The 20,483-nt window shown below is 38.9% G+C and overlaps 1 protein-coding gene across 1 annotated transcript in view; it reads right to left on the bottom strand.

Moving 5' to 3' along the window:
• Window positions 1-20,483, bottom strand: part of PDLIM5 (PDZ and LIM domain 5) — a 177,863-nt gene that overhangs the window by 39,436 nt on the left and 117,944 nt on the right. Inside the window, 6 exon segments of the mRNA XM_032762585.2 lie at window positions 10,654-10,788; window positions 11,373-11,522; window positions 12,059-12,064; window positions 12,384-12,470; window positions 12,977-13,183; window positions 13,570-13,698. Coding sequence (XP_032618476.1) covers window positions 10,654-10,788; window positions 11,373-11,522; window positions 12,059-12,064; window positions 12,384-12,470; window positions 12,977-13,183; window positions 13,570-13,698 — 714 coding nt within the window.

Raw genomic sequence — 20,483 nt, 5'->3', positions numbered from 1 at the left:
TGAGATGACAGACGTAAACCCAGTGGACAATTGCAGTCTTTAAAGCCGCTTTCAGCTGTTGCATTATTTGGTTGGGCCAACAATTGATTTATTTTTGTTTATATAGTGATACAAGTCATCTTTAACCATACTAAACTTGAAATATGTACAGAAGTGCAATTTGGAATGCCTAAAGCACTTTGCTATTTCCGTCCTAAGTTAAATATCTGTGATTGTAGTGATCTGAAGCTATAGATTATGCCTGTGACTCATTGATTCAGATTTTCAGATGTTTTTATTAAAGCTTCAGCTCCTGGAGTCATGGGATTAAGTGACACTCCCAGATTTCATTTAAAACCAAAAAGCAAATAAAAAAAGAGCCCAATACTAATTTTTTTTTTTTTAAAGAAAATCTCGTTTTTAAGCCAATGTTCTGATTTTTGAATGCTCAGAGTCCACAATACTGTGCTCCAGATGTAACCAAGGAAGAAACTTAACAAGAGAAAAGTTCCAAGCCAATGGTTTCAGCAGCCCTTGAGATGGAACTCTGCCACCTCTTCCTGTTCCTTCTGTCTGTTCCTAACAGATGGGAGTTGAATATATTCCTTTACATACTAAGGGTGTGTCTTCACTACCAGGATAAGTCAACCTAAGTTATGCTACTCCAGCTACGTGGATAATGTAGCTGGAGTCGATGTAGCTTAAGTCAACTGACCCCAGCGTCTTCACTTCGCTGCATCAACAGGAGATGCTCTCCCGTCCACATACCTTAATCTTCTCAGGGAGCTGGAGTACTGAGGTCGACCGGAGTGTGCTCTGTGGTTGACTTAGTGGGTCTTCACTAGACCCACTAAGTCAAACCCTGCTGCATCGATTGTAGCAGCGTCCATCTTCCCATAGCGAAGACCAGCCCTAAGAACTGTCAAAAATTTAATTGACAGGCTGCTACTATCTGAGAGCCTCCATCAGAAGGTTCCCCACCTACAGACAGTATCAGAGAGTGGAGGAGTTATAGCTTACCTTCCCCCATGAAGGACTTGTTGCTACTCACTGAGGGCCCCTAAAAAAGGAGATTTCAGGAAATGCTCTGTCTGTCTCTATATCAGAGGGGTAGCCGTGTTAGTCTGGTAAAAGCAGCAAAGAGTCCTGTGGCACCTTAAAGACTAGCAGACGTATTGGAGCATAAAAGCTTTCATGTGTGAATCCGACGAAGTGGGTATTCACCCACGAAAGCTCATGCTCCAATATGTCTGTCAGTCTATAAGATGCCACAGGATTCTTTGCTGCTCTCTCTCTATAGGAGCTGGTGCTGCTCCCTGGGGACACAATATTTTTTAAACTCTAGAGGGGAACTTCCACTGCAAGGGAATCATTCTAAATTTCATATTACCCCTTTCTGCATCAGAAATATGATTATTTTGATTCATTACTAGTTGGCTCATACATTGCAAGACACCTATTTCTTCAGGAATGCACTTATACTCCTGGCAGCCAAAACTCAAAAACAACGTTAATATTTTGATAACTTTTTGGTATACTGTGTAAAGATGGCCCACCTTGCTGTTTTTGTCAACATAGTTCTAGGCTTCTACAGTATTATTGCTTTATATCCTGTGCCTCATGGAAATAAATTCTGTCCCTCTGCAGAATCATTTCTGCCTCCCAAATACAAGCAACAAAGCAGCGTTGGGGGATCTTCAGAGAAGTTTCTAGCAACATTTGATTTAGAAGTCTGATTTTTACATCACTCTCGTTGTAACTTTAGTCCCATTTGAAGACCTCAAATGGGACTAAAGTTACAAGGTGAAAGAGGAGAGAGGGAGAAAACTACTACAGTGCATAACATTGTCAAATGCTTGGCCATAATCGATACAAAGTTTCATTTCAGCAGTTAATACTAAGGTTACACTTGAGAATATTCTTCTAGCAATGTCAGATTTAGACGTCTGATTTGATTCCTTTAAGAATAAATTAGGCTTACTATCTGTAAAAATGTCTGATCTGGAGAAAATAATACAATAGGCAGAAAAAAGTACTAATGAAATTCAAGAAAAATTAATAGCTGTGGAGGCTAACAAAGAGAACACTAAACTGTTTATTCAGTGTACTAATTAAAAATACAAATGTACTGAGTATAGCAATGATGAAGTCCATTTTTTTTTAAACCAAGATTTATAACGAGTGCCTCTGAGTTCTCCCAACAATGTTCAGGGTGAAGAGCTGTATAATTCTATGCCAAAGCCTTAAAGTTATACCAATTTTAATCCTTTTTAATTTATTTTTTTTTAAAAATAGAGCTCCTGTTCCTTTTCAAAATAGAAAGCTTCACATATTTCTAGAAATAACAAAAACCACATTGGCTGAAAAAAAGATGATACTGCTTTTAAGAACTGATTTTTTTTACTTTATTAAGTCGATGGGAGAAATTTTCAAAGTTCCTAGGGGATTTAGAGCACAAGTCCTATTGACTTTCTGAGACTAGTGCTCCTAAAATCCTTTAGGTATATAATTAATAGTTAAGGAAAATAAATTAATTTAAAAAAAAAAAGATATTCCAGGTTGGATGGGTGAACAAGCTGGTGTTCAGGGGGAAAAAAAAAAGGATGGTTATTATCAAGTTAAGTTCAACATCTCTGTCCAATAGCCTGGGCACTTAAAACTAGAGATTAAGACAGAAGTTGACTCTCCACTACTCTGGCACAATGAAAATTTCTTCCATAAGGATAAAGCTCTTCTGTGCTGAGACTGTGTAATTAACTCCCGCCAGGATTAAGAGTCATCACAAATCTTTCACTTGAAGTGCAAGATACGCTTCTTAGACTTGTCTTCTCTATGCAAAATCAGAATAGGATGTACACTGAAAACAAAACTAAATGAGCAACTAAACCCCTAACTAGAACAAAACACTATCCTGCATGCACAGTTCTCACCTAGGGAAGAGGATAAGCAAGAGAACAAAACATATGACAGATGTTAGTCATGTTGCTTAAAATACTGCTAAAAGGCACCCAGAAATTATGGTAGCTGAGAGTGATCTAAAAACCTGAATGGAACAGAATAAAATGACGATAGGTGAAGTGTGAGACAAGTACATATTTCTCCCAAATTGCTTTTGGATCTTTACTGTAAATTAAAATTAGGAGAATGAAGACGAAACTGAACACGTGTCAGAAGTTGCTATCTAATTTAGGTGCTTAACTTAATACTGAGAAATATGAATAAAACTAAAATTTATAGTGGACAGACTGACAAGCTTAACTGAAAAATAAGAGGAATAAGCTCAAAATGCTTATAGAATCCACTGAAGAGTGCAGGCCTGGCAGTTGGAAGTTGCATGTGCATTAGAGATACATATTTTGAAGATGATTCTTAAGTCTGATTTCTTGTTGTAAAAAGCATGAGCTGTGCCCCTATATGAGGTATGAATGTGTCATGGGTTTGTATAACTTTTAATGCTAATAAGCTGGTAAATGTAAGGTAGAACTTCACATGCTTCCCTGCACAAGCTACCAAGACTTGACTCAACTTCCAGAAATTATGTATTACAAGCCTGCAGGGAGAAGTGACCAAAAACATACACAGTACAATGTTCCTTTCACTGGATGTCATTTAGTGGGGATTAACTGTTTTAATAATCTACTGCTGTTTTGCCTCAACTATGATTACAGAAATAAGCAGCCAGTTGATTTACCTGTAAACACTCTAACTCAAAGCACCCGTGACTTAGGCTTTCCTAATTACGTGTGTAACTAGGAATGCCTCAGTCTGGTACACGCCAGTTTTCCACAGGGGGCAGCCAATAAAATCATTCGGACTTCCACAGAACTGAAACAAAACTGTATTTAGACAGACATGTTATTGCTCCCTGGCGTTTCCAGCAACTAGAGATATTTTCAGAGCCATGAAGAAATGGAAGTTTCTAATGCTTCAGAAGCTTTTTTGGAATGCATGGAACTGTCGTGTAAGAGTCACAAATACTGAAAATGACCTAAATTAAAATATCTTGTTAGCAGCTGACAAGGATGCACATGGCTTTTTGTTTTTAATTAACAACAAAAATCTACTTTCTTCCTACTTCTTAGGAAAGGTGACAAGTTTCTTGATGAATGAGAGCTTTGAAGGAGATATTCTTCTAAAATATGAAAATTTCAGATAGATTTGTATCGTTCCCCCCCAATTTCCAGTACCATTTGTTCTCTCTTCCACTTGGCATACATCCCATGCTTTCCTTTACTGTGCACCATACATTTTTTTTTCAATTTATTATTGTGTGTGCAGTTAAACCAGCTTGCTAAGTGTCATTTTCTACAAGCAAAGTGTACTTCTAAGTGACTGTTTAGGTAGCCTTCCGGAAATCTCAGGTTTCTGCATTAAAACCATTACATTTTAATCAAGTGAGTTAGGAATCAAAGCATCCTTTTTGAGAAGATCAGCGTAGAAATGTATAGCTACTTAATTTCAGTTCAAAATATTGTTCTGTGCTAAGGTTCGTAATTTCTTTGATAATTCTAGGCATGATAGGGAATTGCATCACTTGGGGAGAACAGGGGTAGATTATAGAAAATTGATTTTAGTTTTCAGTGAAAATTAATTCCATGCTTATAGCAACCAACAGAGAAGTAATGTTATACAATATGCCTTGAATGAACATCCCGGATTGATACATTTGCTTGACCACATTGTTCCAGACTTGGAGATTGGATGTGAACAGCCATCACCACCATCTTCATTGAAAAGACAACCACACTAAACCTCACCTTCAGAATAGCATATTTTGCTAGCACCATTCTGTATGAATGGTGTTTTAACCCCATCTCCTAGCCTAGAAGCAGTGTCTTTTCAGAAACAGCTCCCAGCAGTCTTGAGCAAATTTGTACAAAGAAGGGGTTATGGAAAGTTTAAGCATCAGTCTGCAAATGTCTTCTCCATATGACCTGGCAATCTGTGTAGTTAATTTCCCTGAAGAATACCAAATCCCTTATGACAAAGTGGGGGAAGTTATAGAAACATGAAAAAAATGGGGCACCTCATCTTTCCTGGAGCCTCACAAATCCAAATGGAATATGATAGCCTTGATTCAGTTTCATTACTTCTAAACCCGAATGGTTTAATAAAGACATAAATCTTCCATTGTATTAAATCTTACCACATAGTAGTTCAAGATGAATCTCAGGCAAAACAAGACTGTGCTGCATACAAACAGATGTTTGAATAAACTGCTCATACAATTTTACTAAAGATTTGTACTTATAGGAATGTTCATCTTACACTAGAGATGGAGAAAAAGAAAGAGGCCTTTTAATCTGACGTTTTCATGGTAAATTTGCAACGTCAATGTCGGGAGGCATTATTTTACTTTTTTATAAACTGAAGGGCAGATCATTGTAGTGACTCACCCAAAGCCACCTAGCAAGAAAACAGGATAGTTGAGAATACCCCCAAGAATCCTGACTCTCAATCACTTGTTGCAATAATGCACCTACAAGATCAATAGATCATATGCAGTATCATGGGAAACATGTATTTACTGAAAGTATATGCCACTATAAAGAAGGGACTTTTACTTCAATTGATTCAGCACTCGATTAAATGCCAGTATCCCAACTCTTGTCTTAGCTGTCCAAAGTTAGTCCTACTGTTTTCTCTACAGAACACCTATTACACATTGTGTCAAAGCTAGCAAATGGCCTACTAGACAGAAAATGGGAAACCTGCATTTACTGTTCATTGCACATCTCCATAAAAAACACATGCAATTAATTGTACAGACAGGCTGCATCACTGAGTTCAAACTGCTTTTCTTTGGCGAGTGAAGGGAATCTGGAGGATTTAAGTCCATGTTCTAGAATATCTGGAAATGTCCATTACACCCTAACCTAGAGAGATATCAAACAGATAAGGGAATTAATTTATTTAGTACATTTTTAATTGCTGGACAAAATTCACTCGCACCACCGCCATATGTCCTAATTACATTTTCTATCCCTTCTTGCTTAAACAACATGGCTGTTTTAGCCCAGGATGGATCTCTAATTTGGATAGCTAGTCACCTCCTTGAATTTTTTTCATCAAAGTAAGCTTTGTTGTCCTCTTCCACCAGCCCACCCTCTCCCCCCGCCCCGGAAATGTGATAATCTTCTATATAGTGATACCATCGTAACTTTAAAGTAAAAAATATGCAACAAGTTTTTTCAGCTAAAATTCTGGCTTAAATGTGCAATTTTTTGGGGACCATACTGACTACCTGTGTGATCTGAAATGACTTGCCATGCTGTGGCTTCTCAAGATGACAAAGAACTGCACATTATTATAATCTGCATATGGTTTGAAAAAAGGAAAAGCCATTACATAATGTTTGTAGATAACTGTAATTTCCCTGCTGAATAGAGTACCTGTGCCAAGAATAGAGAGAAAAAAGTCATGAGAAATGGTAACAAATTCCCAATCCCCCCAAACAATCCCATTCATCTTTATAAAAAGGTGTTTACACTTCACATTAAAAACAAATATTTATATGTTGCTAAAGGTAACAATGTTCCAGTAATTTGTGAAGGAAAAAACATCCCAGGATTAAAAAAGAAATAGGGTGGGTGAGGCAATGTTATTCATGATCTGTTTTTCAAATCAAGTTCTGTTAAGGAGCATATAGAATCCCAACATCAGCAGCACTCTAAAATCAACTTCAAAGCTTCTTTCAGAATAAACAGAAGTGTATTGCCTCAGAGTATGCACCAGTTTTAATCCTATAAGGACATGCTACATTCCTTTTAAGTAATTCTGCAGGCTGTAACCTACCAGGTACGTGAAGCTGAAAGGTACAGAGAGTGCTGCATCGTGTTCCTATTATGCTCCCTCTAAAATGCTGCCATTCAGCAAGAGTAGTTGCCATAGGGATTATTTTTAGGAAAAAATCTGATATTTTCAAATTAAAATAGAAAGCATGTCACTCCTTTGCTTCACATATAGTAGGGATAGGTCTCATGTCTAGCATGTCGATATAGAGGGGTACTGCATGTTCAGAAAAGACAGGCAGGGTAAAGAGGGAAGCGGTGCTGCATTATGGAGCAAGAATATATACTCTTGTTCTGAGGTCCAGAAGGAGGTGGGAGGCAGACTAGTTGAGAGTCTCCGGGCACAATAAAAGGGGTAATAAACAGAGGTGACATTATGGTAATGGGGTCTATCACAGACCACCAGATCAGGACGAAGAGGAGGCAGCACATCTAGAACAAAGAAGACATATCCAAAACACAAGACCTGATAATAACGGGTGACTAACAATATATTTGTTATTTTGCAAAATGAACTTATCTAATGTGTCTAAGAAAAACAAAACAACAAAGCTGTCCATGATCCATTACCCATATTATGTTCTAAATTGCACCAGTCCCATTTTCAGAAGGGCTTTCCTACTGTATGATTTAGTGCCTTCTTCTCTTTGGCTAAGAATGCACAATTCCTATTACAGCTGATAACTAGCCATTAAGTTGTGCAATCATGTGGACTGCTGCTTAAAACAACAGTCTTCAGCGTTACATCCTATGCATGTATTATTTCAAGACAATGCATGTTGCAAGTATTGCGTACGCATTGCTAATTTCTCATTTCTGCTGATTTATTTCCTTGATATCTCATCAGGGGTCTTGTCCTTTGTCATAATTTACCATTTTTACTGTAATACACGCTTATCTTAAATGGAAGATGGTTCTTATTTACCCTAATTGGGTTTGAACTTAGCCAGGTGACTCTCTTGTATTATCAAATGATGAGAAAAAGTTTTGTTTCCATTGACTGGTAAGCAGTCTTTTATCCATATTTGCACTGGGGTTACAGGATATGAGGGAGACGTTTGAGCACTGTCTTGTCCTGAAGTGTTCACTTTTTTCTTTTCTTTCTTTCTTTTTTTTTAAATTTATGGTCTAATTTTCTCTTTCATTGTTCTGAGCTAACCCTCTCGGTTCATGTCCAATCTGTGAAATTAGTAAGAAACTTTGTTGATTTAAATCAACTAAATAAAATAAAAATACACGTTATGTGATACCACCATCCAGGACCCAACACCAATACCTGCCTGCAGAGCTCAGAATTGAGGTAGCCCAGAGAAAGAAGCATCCTTAAAGGGGCATGATCAGGTTTTAATTTATTTTTTAAATGATCTAATAAAAATAATTCAATGCTTGAAAAAACACAGTCTGTTGATACTATTTGAAGTGTTTTATTCAAGGTTTCCTGCTCTCTGGATATTAATTTGAAGAGCTTTTTGGGAAGGTCAATTGCCAAAATGACAAGGCTGGCCAAGAAATGTTTTCCCATCCTGCAAGAATTTTTGAGATGTAAAAAAAACAAACAAACAAAAAAAATAAACCATTGCCATCCTCAACTGAAACAAAGTAGAAATCTCAAATTTTCATGAATCAACTAACCAAAAAAAATTCATTTTGGGTCAATCAAAATGTTTTATTTAAATTATGAAACGCTGTTTCAATTTCAACCTTTTCTTTTTAAAAATTTTAGTATAAATTAACTTAAATTTCAAAACAAGCTATACTGAACTGAAAAAAAATTTTTTTTCACTTAGAAAATGTCAAAGTGGGAGGTCTGGACTATTTTGAAATTTGTTGAAACTGACCTTTCCCCACAAACAGTTAAGGTTTTGATGGAGTGCCGTTTTTCAGTGAAAAAAAGCATTTGAAAAATTCTTGAGCAACTCTAAGAATGACTAATGCATCCTCAGGTTTACCCCTCATTCTCCCTCTCTGTATAAGTTCTGTCTCTGAATTTCAGTTCCCTCTCATGGTGTTTGAGACATAGCACATTTAAAAACCTCTCCTCCTCCTCCATCTGCTCTGCATAATTTAATCTTAAAAATTACACGATAACTTTACCCAAAAAAGGAGAAGGGGGAAGAAAATTCCTGAATTAACTGGAAAAAATGCTCTCTCTTCCAAACCAGAGAGACACCCAGAACTTTCACCCAAGATGACATGGTCAGAATGGAGTCAGTTCAGGAATTTCAAATGTCTTAACACAAAGTCATAATTCCTCTGTTAACAAAACCTACAAAAAGCCTTTTAGAAATAAAAGTTAGACCAATAAATTTTCAGTATCAGCAACGTGAATTTTCTCAAGTTTACACTCTTTGTTACTGCTGTTTAATTCATAACAACTGCAGTTCACTTGCTATCAAGGGACAGTTGGGAGTGTCACAGCTAATCTCAGAGACTGGTTGTTTTTCTACTGTTAGAGCTGCTCTCTGCAACTTGATTCAATGCATCTCTTTGTGAGTTCACAAAAAATAAAATTTCCAACAAGAAACAGCAACAAGGAAAAAACACCAAGTGGGTTCTGTTTTATTGAAGTCAGTGAATTAAATTATAACCACCATAACTTTCCAACTCCATTAATGATGTAGAGAATAAAGACATGGACGAAATCCTGGCTCTGCTAAAGTCAATGACAATACAATTGATTTCAGAACTTCAACCAATGCATTCAAATGTGTCAAGAGTATTATAAAAGCTTTCAAAGCTTCTAAAGGGCTTTTCATTTTGCTGCACATAGAAGACTAACCTCTACAGGATGTCACAAAAGAAAAAAAGACAGTCAGTCCTTAATTTACTATATGAACTTAAGCCTGCCCTAACAAAAAATAATTTTCTTCATTTCTGTTTAAAAGTTGATACAGCAAAATATGAAACTTTGAAAAAAATCAATGGTTTGAGGATATTTTTCCTCGCATGCCTACAATTTATTTGGCAACTTCCCCCCAAACAGGCGATTTAACTTTTTCTGAAGTCTAGAGTGATGCCAGCAGCCCCAGAATACCAGAGAAAAATGTACATTTGTCTCGCCCCCCATTTTTTGCTCCAAGTGGAGCTCAACTTCACGTAAAAATTGGGCTCTGTCTCCTTAAAGTTCTCTATCCAAGAGAAACAGTGTTGGTAAGTGCAGTGTTACCCATCTGGAAGTTCTTCCATTAGGTGTTTTCTGAACACTATTAATGAACCACTGCCATTTAAAAACACCAATACAAATTTGTGGCTTTGAGGATGAAGTCCATTAGATACCAGTATCTTCCAAGGAAGCTAATTCTAAACTTATTTGCAGCTGGGAAACAGGAATAAAAAGTCCTGGCACATCTAACGTCACCGGCACTTGAACAAAGTGTATAAATGGCAACTATGTTTACAAATTGTTATTTGCTGTACAACATGCCAGTTTTTTTTTTATATATATGAAAAGTCAACCTTTGAGAAACAGAAGTTCTTTGTTGCAACAGCTTAACATGTGGCTTTCTTGCTCATGAAACTTGCAAACATCTCACTCACACAAGAAGTCCCCAGAGATCGTTTTTTGTTTCTTCTCCAATAATTTAACCGGAGTGGTCATGCCTCCATAAAACTGACTGTGCATTACAAACTGTACTGTGTACCTCAAAGTCACACAACTGTAGGTAAGAAATTAATGGGACATCAACTATGTTAGGACCACCAAAGCGCAGATTAGTTCTGCAAAGAGGTGGATTCGGTGGTATACTGGACCAGTGATATCATGCAGGAGAGCATATCAGACAGATCACTTAGAAGATGCAGTCAACAGAAAAAAGACACCAATACAGAAACTTGTGTCTTATTAGCCTTCAGTGACAAAAAGAGCATCACTCTCATACAATACCTCTCTTTCTTTTGCAACTCCAAAGCACCTGTTGATTTTCTTGAGGGTCTGACACTTTGTAGAGAAGGAGGTTTAGTGATAGGGGTGATGAGAAGGGCATCCAAGAGCGAACGATAGACATTAGGATCGGAGAGTCTAGCAAGCATTTAGAAAGACCTGGTAAATACACTAGCTATCCACACAAAGATGAACTGACAGAAACTACTAAAAACATGTGAGATCAGAGCTTCCCAACAGTTTCCATAAGAGTGTGACAAGAATTATAACTGGAAAATGATCACTCCCTCCCTTGAGAAACTTATTGAGAAACCACTTCAGTGTCTGCAAAATCATTTAATAACTGAAAACATAATAAATGTTTAGATAGTCAGAAAATGTCCCAGTATAGCCTGTGGCATCTAAGCATCTAAAAGCTATTGATAAATATCAATTAATCTTTAACCACCATGCAAGGCAAGGGGGTATTAATTTATCCAGACAGAAAATGGGCATCATCAGACTCAGAAAAGTTAAAGTTTTGTCCCAGACTTAGCCAATAGCAGAGCTGGGAGTAGAACATAGGAGCCTTGGCTCTATTCTAACCCCATGCACATACTGCTAAGGTGAAAGTTAACCATTTCTGATTTTACATCTCTCCCAATTAACTCCTGTATGAGCATGAGCTTTTTGAAACAGATTGATAAAAATTAAAAAGGCTCCATTTTACAGCTGATTTCTACCTGGCCCGTACAGCAACAGCAGTAGACACAGCAGCGGCAGCACGGCTCATAACTTTTGAGCTCTGCCTGGAAGGAGAAGGAACAGGAATAGGAGAAAACTTTGGCAGATCTTCCAATGGATTTTCAGGCAGCATTTTTCTAGTGTAGAAGCTTTCACCGAAAAGAGGAGAAAACAGAAAAAGGAAAGAGATCTCAGCCAAGAAATAGTAGAAGCAGCTTGAAAAAAAAAAAATCACTGAAAACTGTGCCATCATTAAGGTGCCATTTCAATACATAAGTTGGTGGAAAGACTTCTCTGTTGACCCTTAAACATTAATACGGAAAAACTGATTTTTCCTTATGAACAACACTCTTAAATGATCAATACAGCTTTCAGTAAAAAAATCTAATTAGGTACAACCTTAGGCCCTTAGCCTACAACTAACTCAGTGTGGGTGCAGGGGTCCACTCACACACAGCATGTTGTAGGATCAAGTCTTCGATTCTCTGTCTAGTTCTTCATGAGAGCATCAAAATGAGTTTGAAAGTTATTCTGCTGATCGCCTTAAAGTCAGAATCAGCATAATATTATACCAAAAACATAATTTAAAAAAGACATTAAGGTACAACAAGTAACTAGTGCACATCAGAATTTTTTTTAAAATCAATATTTTCCAGATTTTCCTTCTATTCACCTCCCTCCATACCTCTGTCTCCACTTTTTCTTACTCTTCTTCCCCAAAAATCACTGTCCCCAGGAGGGAGGAGAATAAAAAGAAAAGGAGGAGACACAAAGAAAAACAAAACCAACCCAAAGATAAATATACTGAAAAATATTTTGAACAAAATAAAGTCCATTTAGAACCCTGGAAAACAACAACTTAATTTCCACACCATTTTTCAATCGGTTTCAGAAATAACTAAACCAAACACGACAATGACAACAGCATTTTGCAGTGAAGCTTTGATTTAAATAGAGATATTGCCATGCTGTCACCTAACAGTCCACTGTCTGCACAGCATACATTTTACCATGTATGACTTAAAGATGATCTAGACTGAGAGCCTGAGATTCTAAAAAAAGGACTTGTTCCAAATGAAGGCACAAATAGATAATGCCTGCCCCCAAAAATAAAGGTAAAAAACCATTCTATTCACATCTAGCATATTTTAGGCAACAATAGCAAGGACCATGAAACGCAAATGAATGTGACAAAATAAAACACTTCCTTCCAGAAAAAAGTCAAGTATAGGGTTACTGTTAACTGACTAATAGCAGTAAGCCTTACAAAGTTTCCTTGCTACAAATCTATTTAAAAATTGAACTGAATCACTGCTATTTAAAAAAAACAAAAAAACACAAAACTCAACTTCCCTCAATTTTTCCCTTCACTGCATTTTTCAGGAGAAAAGCATTTCACTACTAGGTCAACATATCATTTTGGTAAGGGACTAATTCCTTTATGGCAGTTCATCACACATCCAAAACACCGTTTTGCTCCAAAAACTCCACAGTAGTGGATAATATGGCAATGCACATTTTACAGCATCACACCCTAAAATGAGATGAAACTACATTTTATATTATTTGTATTCCAATTTTAACATGGCCAAGATTTGTGTACCTGTCAGGAATAGGAAGCACCGAAGGTATGGGTTCCACGAACTGGACTGCACAAGGTGGCTCCACTGGTGCAATTGTGAGCAAGGGTGGCTCAGACGTCTGTGTAGCTACTGTGTGTTTATCAGACAGAGAACTTTCTTTACCAGCTTCATTTGTCATTAAGGTTGTTGGATCTGGAGCACTCAACTCTGCAGATTGAGTTATTTTCCTGGTAGACATTAGTTTAACAAGTAGTAGTTATTATAAGACCAGATATGCAGAAGCACTGCAACTGGAATCCTTTATTTAATAAAAAGATAAACAATAGTTGCTATCTATTTCTAATAGGAGTTTTATTTGTGACAAGATGCTACTGGCACAGCACAGGGATTCTTCTGCCGTATTATCTTCTGGATTAACAAAAAATGCAGCAAGAAAAATAGGACCAGCCACAAACTGCTTCCTCATGGTAGTAGCTTTTTTCAAGGTTTAACTTAGACAGCTTACAAACAGCCTCATTTAACAATGAAAGCAAAGTATGTATTTTTTTTTTTAAATCATGATTCCAGCAATTTGATATACTTGAAACAGAACGGTTGACATAAGAAACACTACCTAGTGTAAGTAGATGCCACTTTAGACACTGTGGCTACTTGACTACTGACACTTAAAACCTGAACAGCAGCAGGTGGATGAGGTGCACATTTAGGTAAGGCTCCCAAAGGATTGTCAAACAAGAGTTTTCTAAGGCAAAAGAAAGCAGAGATATAAGTAACACATTAAGCAGAGAAAATAAATATAAAAAATCCCCACAGTATCACAGTGTATAGCCTCCAAAGAAAATAATTACTTTGATTACATACTAAAGGAACTATGGTGAGTTAACAGTAAAATATATACACGGCTGCTAGTATTTTGTTTGGATTAAATCTTTGGCAACCAGAAGTCTCCCACCGCTCTCCACCCCATTTACACACACCTTCCCATTCACATGAAGTTCTGAAATTTGATCAACATTTCTAAATTCACAGATTTTGGCAGGTAGGTGGGCACTTCATTTAATTTTCCCCTCATTTTTCCAACCCAGGAGATGGCTAAACTAAAAATATAGAAAATTATACTGGTGCAGTCCCCCTCCAGCCTTTTTTTTTGGGGGGGGGGGGGAAGAAACAAGCCCTAATGACAAACACAGGGATTTTTCCCTTTCCAGTTATTTTCTGGAGCTGCCCTTGAATTCAGTTCCTACAGTCTCACTGATTTCACTGGGCTCTGTATGAGACCCCGAATGCAGGGAAATAGTCTGACATCACATGAGCTTGTCCTCCTTTGGGGAATTTTTCCATCATGTTTGGATTTACACCCTCATTTCTTGTAGAACAGTTACTTGATATTCTTTTTTCTTTGTTGGTGGCTAGAAAAGGCAATTACTTTAACACTAGCTGACACTTTTCCAATAAAAACCTAAAGATTACACTTATTTCAGAATATACTATTAGCTGCCTTTTAATAAGCAACAGCACGTCAAGATTTGACTATTCATATTTAGCACCACATAGTAAAGGATAATATGCAAATTTGTGATATAGTAAGAATACTTAATTCAAAGTATTTCTTATACCATTTGAAAAGTAAAGACTAACATTCCAAATTAACCACTTTGCATACATATTACTTTGGTGTTACGTATTTTCCCTCATTCTAATGGGAACATTCACACTGACAACACACTTTCCTCAAAAGTTGCTTTTTAATCCACCCAAAACCACATTTGTGACACTATTAAGACATGTTAACTTTTCACAGATGTAACTGAACAACCTAAAGACTCCTGTTGCCACTGACCTGCTTCATATTATGTCTGTCTATTACAAGATATCTGGGACACTTATTTTTTTCTGGACGCTAAGGTTGCCTGGGAAACTATTGAATGAGTGATCCTTGAAGGAGTGAATGGGTAAATCCATAAAAGTAATTTCTAAATTAGTTATAAACACTTAAACATTTGGAAGAGTAAGAAATGGCCACATTTTAACACAACAATTTTATATGGGGAAAATAAACGACAGACCAAACAAGCTACAGCAGTTTGGTATATTGCCTCGTGACTAATTTGCACTTTATTTACAGGAATGAATAGACAATTAGAATAATTTTACTTTACATTGTGAAATCTGCCAAACAGGCAGTAAGCCTGGCTTTCATTCAGTAATAAGTTCCAGCTTCTTCATAAGCTGTAACGGCACTCAAACTCTCTCCTCTTCTTGGGTTCAGAAGTGGATGACGCAAGTGACTGATTTCAGACAAGGACAGAACCAGACCACCAGGAAAGTAAAGATCTACACTAGCTCAGTGACAATAAATGCAGGACATAAATGATGAGATTAAGTCTACTGACCCTTGGATAGCCTTTTTCTGCATTGCTAAATATGACAGCTTTCATGGCAATTACTCATTAATTTCAGATGGTCATGGTTCTGAAAACTGGGCTTTTTTGGAGATCAATTTAAGATGTATACTACTTAAAGTGTGTTTTATACAACAGCCTTTCACCGCTTAAGAACATAAGACTGGCCATACTGGGTGAGACCAAAGGTCCATCCAACCCAGTATCCTGTCTGCCAACAGTGGCCAATGCCAGGTGCCCCAGAGAGACTGAACCTAACAGGTAATGATCAAGTGATCTCTCTCTCCTGCCATCCATCTCCACCCTTTGACAAACAGAGGCTAGAGACACCATTCCTTACCCATCCTGGCTAATAGCCATTAATGGACTTAATCTCCATGAATTTATCCAGTTCTCTTTTAAACGCTGTTATAGTCCTAGCCTTCACAACCTCCTCAGGCACAGGTTGACTATGAAAAGCTTAATGAAAACAATGAGCTCGGTTCATAGAACATCATTAGTAGCCAATTATTTTCAAACGTCTTTACTACTACAAACTACAATACATGCGCAAGCACACACCCTGCCCCCCTCCTCCCCCCCCACAAAGCTGCTCAGGTTAGGAACTGTCTAGGTGTTCTGGATTACTTTTCTTTGTATGTGTGAGGTAATACATGAATTTACCAACAAAGAGGCACTTTCTTTGGTGTAAAAGGGATTTTTTCCCCAGACTTGAGTGAATTCAGTGCTTCTAGACTAAGATCACATTTCAGCCTGGCACACTCTAGTCTCCTCAGAATGCATGCCCCTGACTCCCCCTATAAGAACAGGAAACACATACAAGCATCAGCTAAATTACTTTCCCTTCCCCACATTCACAACACTTGCCTGCACTACAAACTCACCCCGAGGGTAAGCATATACACCTCACCCCTCTACCTTTCTGGAGCAGATACTGCTACTCTTGCGATAGTGTACCAAATTCTCCGATTTGCAATGTACACAAACACTGGGGGCCCAGGTCCTAGTTCACCATTTCAGATGTTATTGATACTGGAATTTCTTCCAGATCAACCTAGTGCAGTAACAATTAGGTGGGGATGGATATTAGTTTCCCCTTATTTAAGTACGCACTTACTAAATATGTTATTTCAAATAAGTTAGCTGTGGCATCAGAAGGAAAAATTAATAAGTAAGAGCTCAAGTGAGCCACTGCATTGTGTCTTCATTATGATGTTCCAGATGTGCCCGTGGTGAGGGGCAGTGGCCATCTCTCTGCTTGTACAATACTTATAACAGGGTGATGATCCCCGCCAGGTTCTCAGAGCACTACTCTAACTGAAATATTGAATCAAAAATATAAATGCTTCTAAGTGTCATTACTGTTAACACTTACCATAATCCTCTTCCTCCTCTGACCTCACTACGGCAAAAAACCGTTTTACTAACTTACGTCAGGGGAGACATATTGAAACAAGGATTACCCTGCTTTACAAGAGAACGCTAAAAACTTACCAAGAGGGAAGGACAGTTTTATCTAGACTATCCTAAGATGAAGCCATCTTAGTATATGCCAGAAATGAACATGAAAGCTACCCCGAAACTCATCTTGTTACGTTTGGAGATGGTCCAACCTATGAAAACAGTCTGATGGACCTTTTGGCTTGACCGGAGTGAAGAGAGACAGACACCAACAATTCTTTCACTACTTTATCTAAATCTTTCAGAATAAAAACATCCATTTGAAAGGGTAATCATACTATGATTTTAAAACTTGTGAGTGTGTCAGCATACCACAAATAACGGTAAAAGCAAAGTTTATTTATTTTGATCTTATAGAAGTCAACAAGGGCAACCTGCCATATGCACTAAATCAGGGATGGACACATTTTTTGGGCCAAGGACCACATCTGAGTGGAGAAATTGTATGCAGGACCTGGGCAGGGGGTTGGGGTGCAGGAGTGAGTGTGGGGTGTGGTAGGGGACTCAGGGCATGGAGTTGGGGTGAAGGAGGGGTGTGGAGTGCAGGAAGGGGCTCAAGGCAGGGGTTTGGGGTGCATAGACATGCAGGGGGCTCAGTGCAGGATATACAAGGGGCTCAGGGCAGGGAGTTGGGATGCAGGTGGGGTGTGAGGTGCAGGCAGGGGGCCTAGGGCAGGGAATTGGGGGGCAAGGTGCAGGCGGGGTTTGGCCTCTGGTGTGGCATCGCTTACCTAAAGTGGCTCCGGGGTGGTAGCAGTGCGCACTGGGGCCAGGGCAGGCTCCCTGCATGCCTGCCCTGGCCCTATGCTGCGCCGCTCCAGGAAGCACTGCGGCCCTTGGGGGAGCAGAGGGCTGCGCGTGCGTTGCCCCTGCTACGCCTCCAGGTACCTCCTCAGGCCTCTGCTGTTTAATGTATAGCTGGGAAGTCACTTTTGTTTCCTTGAGTCCTAGATGGGTGGGTCTTCCGATCCCGACATGGAATATGTACACTGAGGGAACGTGGCTCTGTTTTCTGCAATTGATCTCAGATATCTGATAGGGCCTATGCCAGGGAAGGGCTTGTTTTTAAGTGAGTCAATTAGTAGGCAAAACTGCAATATAGTAAACTTAGGCATGTTGATAGCATACAAGAAGGGACTCCAGTTTTCTTTTGCTGGACACTGTCCATGGATCGTACTTAGAAATAGTTCATTCCAACTGAAATACAGTATTTGCAATAGTAATCTGCTGAAGTGTTTGTATCTCAACAGGTCTCAAGGTAGTATTAATTCAGTGGTGTGTAAGAATTTCTTTAAAATAATTATTTTTGCTGCTTTTTTCCTTATTTGGTATAAAAATCTCAATAGTGTCACAAAATGTACAGTTAGTGTTTTTATCTCTTGTGACTCCCCCTCTCTCACCATTCTGATGGACTGTTTTAGTCCTATGCTGCTGCAGCTGTTCTAACCAGCTCCCACTTCCACAGTGAAGAGGAACCTCAATAGTTCAACTAAGCTGAGGTTACCACTCAGTGACTGAGTCCTCATGTCTGTCGCCTAAGAGGAATGCTGTCACCATCTGCTCTTGACAACTACTCACATACCAGCACCTAAACAGCAACTTCCTTATGTGGTCCCTGTGGGTCACTATGGTTACAGACAGCCTAGACGATATCAAGGAAAGGGAGTTTATTTGATTGGTGGGCTGATCTTCTGGTCTTGTCACCTTAAACTTGGTTAGTACATGTGAATGGAGGGGAAACTGGCCAAAGCTCAACTCTTTGTGTTGGCTTCTCGGTAGGAGGAAAATTCTACAAGTGTGGGCTGAGGCAATACTATCTTTGTCCATTATTCAGGGTATACGCTCACCTTTTGTCAGAATGGCTCTCAGCTTAAAGGTGTAATTAGATCAGTCATTGTTCCTGGATTCTCTGACAGCTGCTAGGGATGGTAACATCTACATCAGCAGGCCTGGAAGCTGCAAACCTGCTCCAATACAGTAACTCCTCACTTAAACTCGTCCCCATTAACGTTGTTCCGTTGCTGATCAATTAGAGAACATGCTCATTTAAAGTTGTGTAATGCTCCATCCTAACATCATTTGGCAGCCGCCTGCTTTGTCCACTGCTTGCAGGAACAGCAGCCCATTGCAGCTAGCTGGTGGGGGCTAAATTCCCTGTGCAGCTGCTGCCCAGCAAACTAGCAATTGCAGTTGTCCCTCCCCCCATTGCCATGTGCTCTGCTCCTGCCCTCTGCCTTGAAGCTGCTCCAAGACTCCTGCTTGCTGTGTGGAGAGGAGGGAAGGAAGGCGGGGGCTAATGTCAGGGTGTCCCCACTGCTCCTACACCCCGCTTACCCCATCTTCCATAGAGCAGGAGGGACAGACCAGGGCTCAGGACGGAGGGAGCTTACAGCAGCTGTGGTTTCAGCAAGCTGATCTAATTAACAAGGCAATGTACTTAAAGGGGAAATGCGCATATCTCCCTCCATTCCTGCTGCTGAGCCTTGAGAGATCAGCCAATTCCTAGTTCATCATTTAACAGTAAATGAAATATCCCACCCTCTGACTCTTCCACCTCAACCAAGCTTCACCATCATCATCACTGTGTACCAGTATTAAATTGTTTGTTTAAAACTTATGCTGTGTGTGCGTGTGCATATAATATAGCCTTTGTCTGGTGAAAAAAAATTTCCCTGGAACCTAACCCGCTCATTTACATTAATTCTTACAGGGAAATTGGATTTGCTTAACATCACTTCACTTCAAGTCACATTTTTCAGGAACATAACTACAATATTAAGTGAGGAGTTACTGTACTGACCTCAAGAGAGTAACACCCATAGCTTCCCCAGGTAAAAGTCACTGTAATAGACTTGACACAGGATACTTGAAGACCAGCCAGAAGCTTCATTTGGTGCAGAACGTAGCTGAGTTGGGTGGGCTTTCAGAGCACACGTCTACACTCAAATCTGTCGTGGCTTCCTCATCACTTCTAGGTCGAATTCATAGTGTCAGTAATTATCTCTGAAGCCCTGATTGATGCGATAACTGGTTTTAGAGAGTCTGCTTTGGAACTGGTAGAAACTGGCTGAGTTACACATGTTGTCAGCTCCTAGGGTAAGACCAGTGCCAGGCAGAGGCTTCTCATTTGAGGGAGTCCTACCATTGGAATTTGGTTCCCCTTACCCATCTGCTAGAGCCTGAGGTGGTAAGTGTCAGGGAGTGAAACAAAGCCTGTTATTACCATTTAACAACGGGCATGTTTTTCTGTTTATTGCCTTTATTTTTTGGTTAATTTTGATAAATTTGTATTGAAGCTATGTCCACTATGAAAGCATAAAGATACATAGGGGATAACAGCGGAAGCTTGAGAGTCATCATTTAGGAGAGGTTTATATAATTTATGCATTTTAAAAAATATGTAAATGTGCTGACACTAGGCAAATAAATAATATAAACAAAGGGCAGCAGCATCCTCCCTTCAACAGCCTTGAGTCATAGCAGAGAACACAAAGATCCTATTTCTTTAAACAATGGCTGCCAAAAAACATTAAAACCACAAAAATGCTGCTCACGTGAACTGTTTGACAATGGTAGCTCTATGCTTGGATCAAGGTATTAATACAGAATGGTGCATTGTATTTATTTCAAAATAAAAACAGTGCTTCTATAGTGCTTTGCGTCA

This window comes from Chelonoidis abingdonii, chromosome 5 (genome assembly GCF_003597395.2).
Source record: "Chelonoidis abingdonii isolate Lonesome George chromosome 5, CheloAbing_2.0, whole genome shotgun sequence".
Lineage (NCBI taxonomy): Eukaryota > Metazoa > Chordata > Testudines > Testudinidae > Chelonoidis > Chelonoidis abingdonii.
Note: the sequence above shows the minus strand (reverse complement) of the source record. Positions and strands in the feature narration are given on the sequence as shown.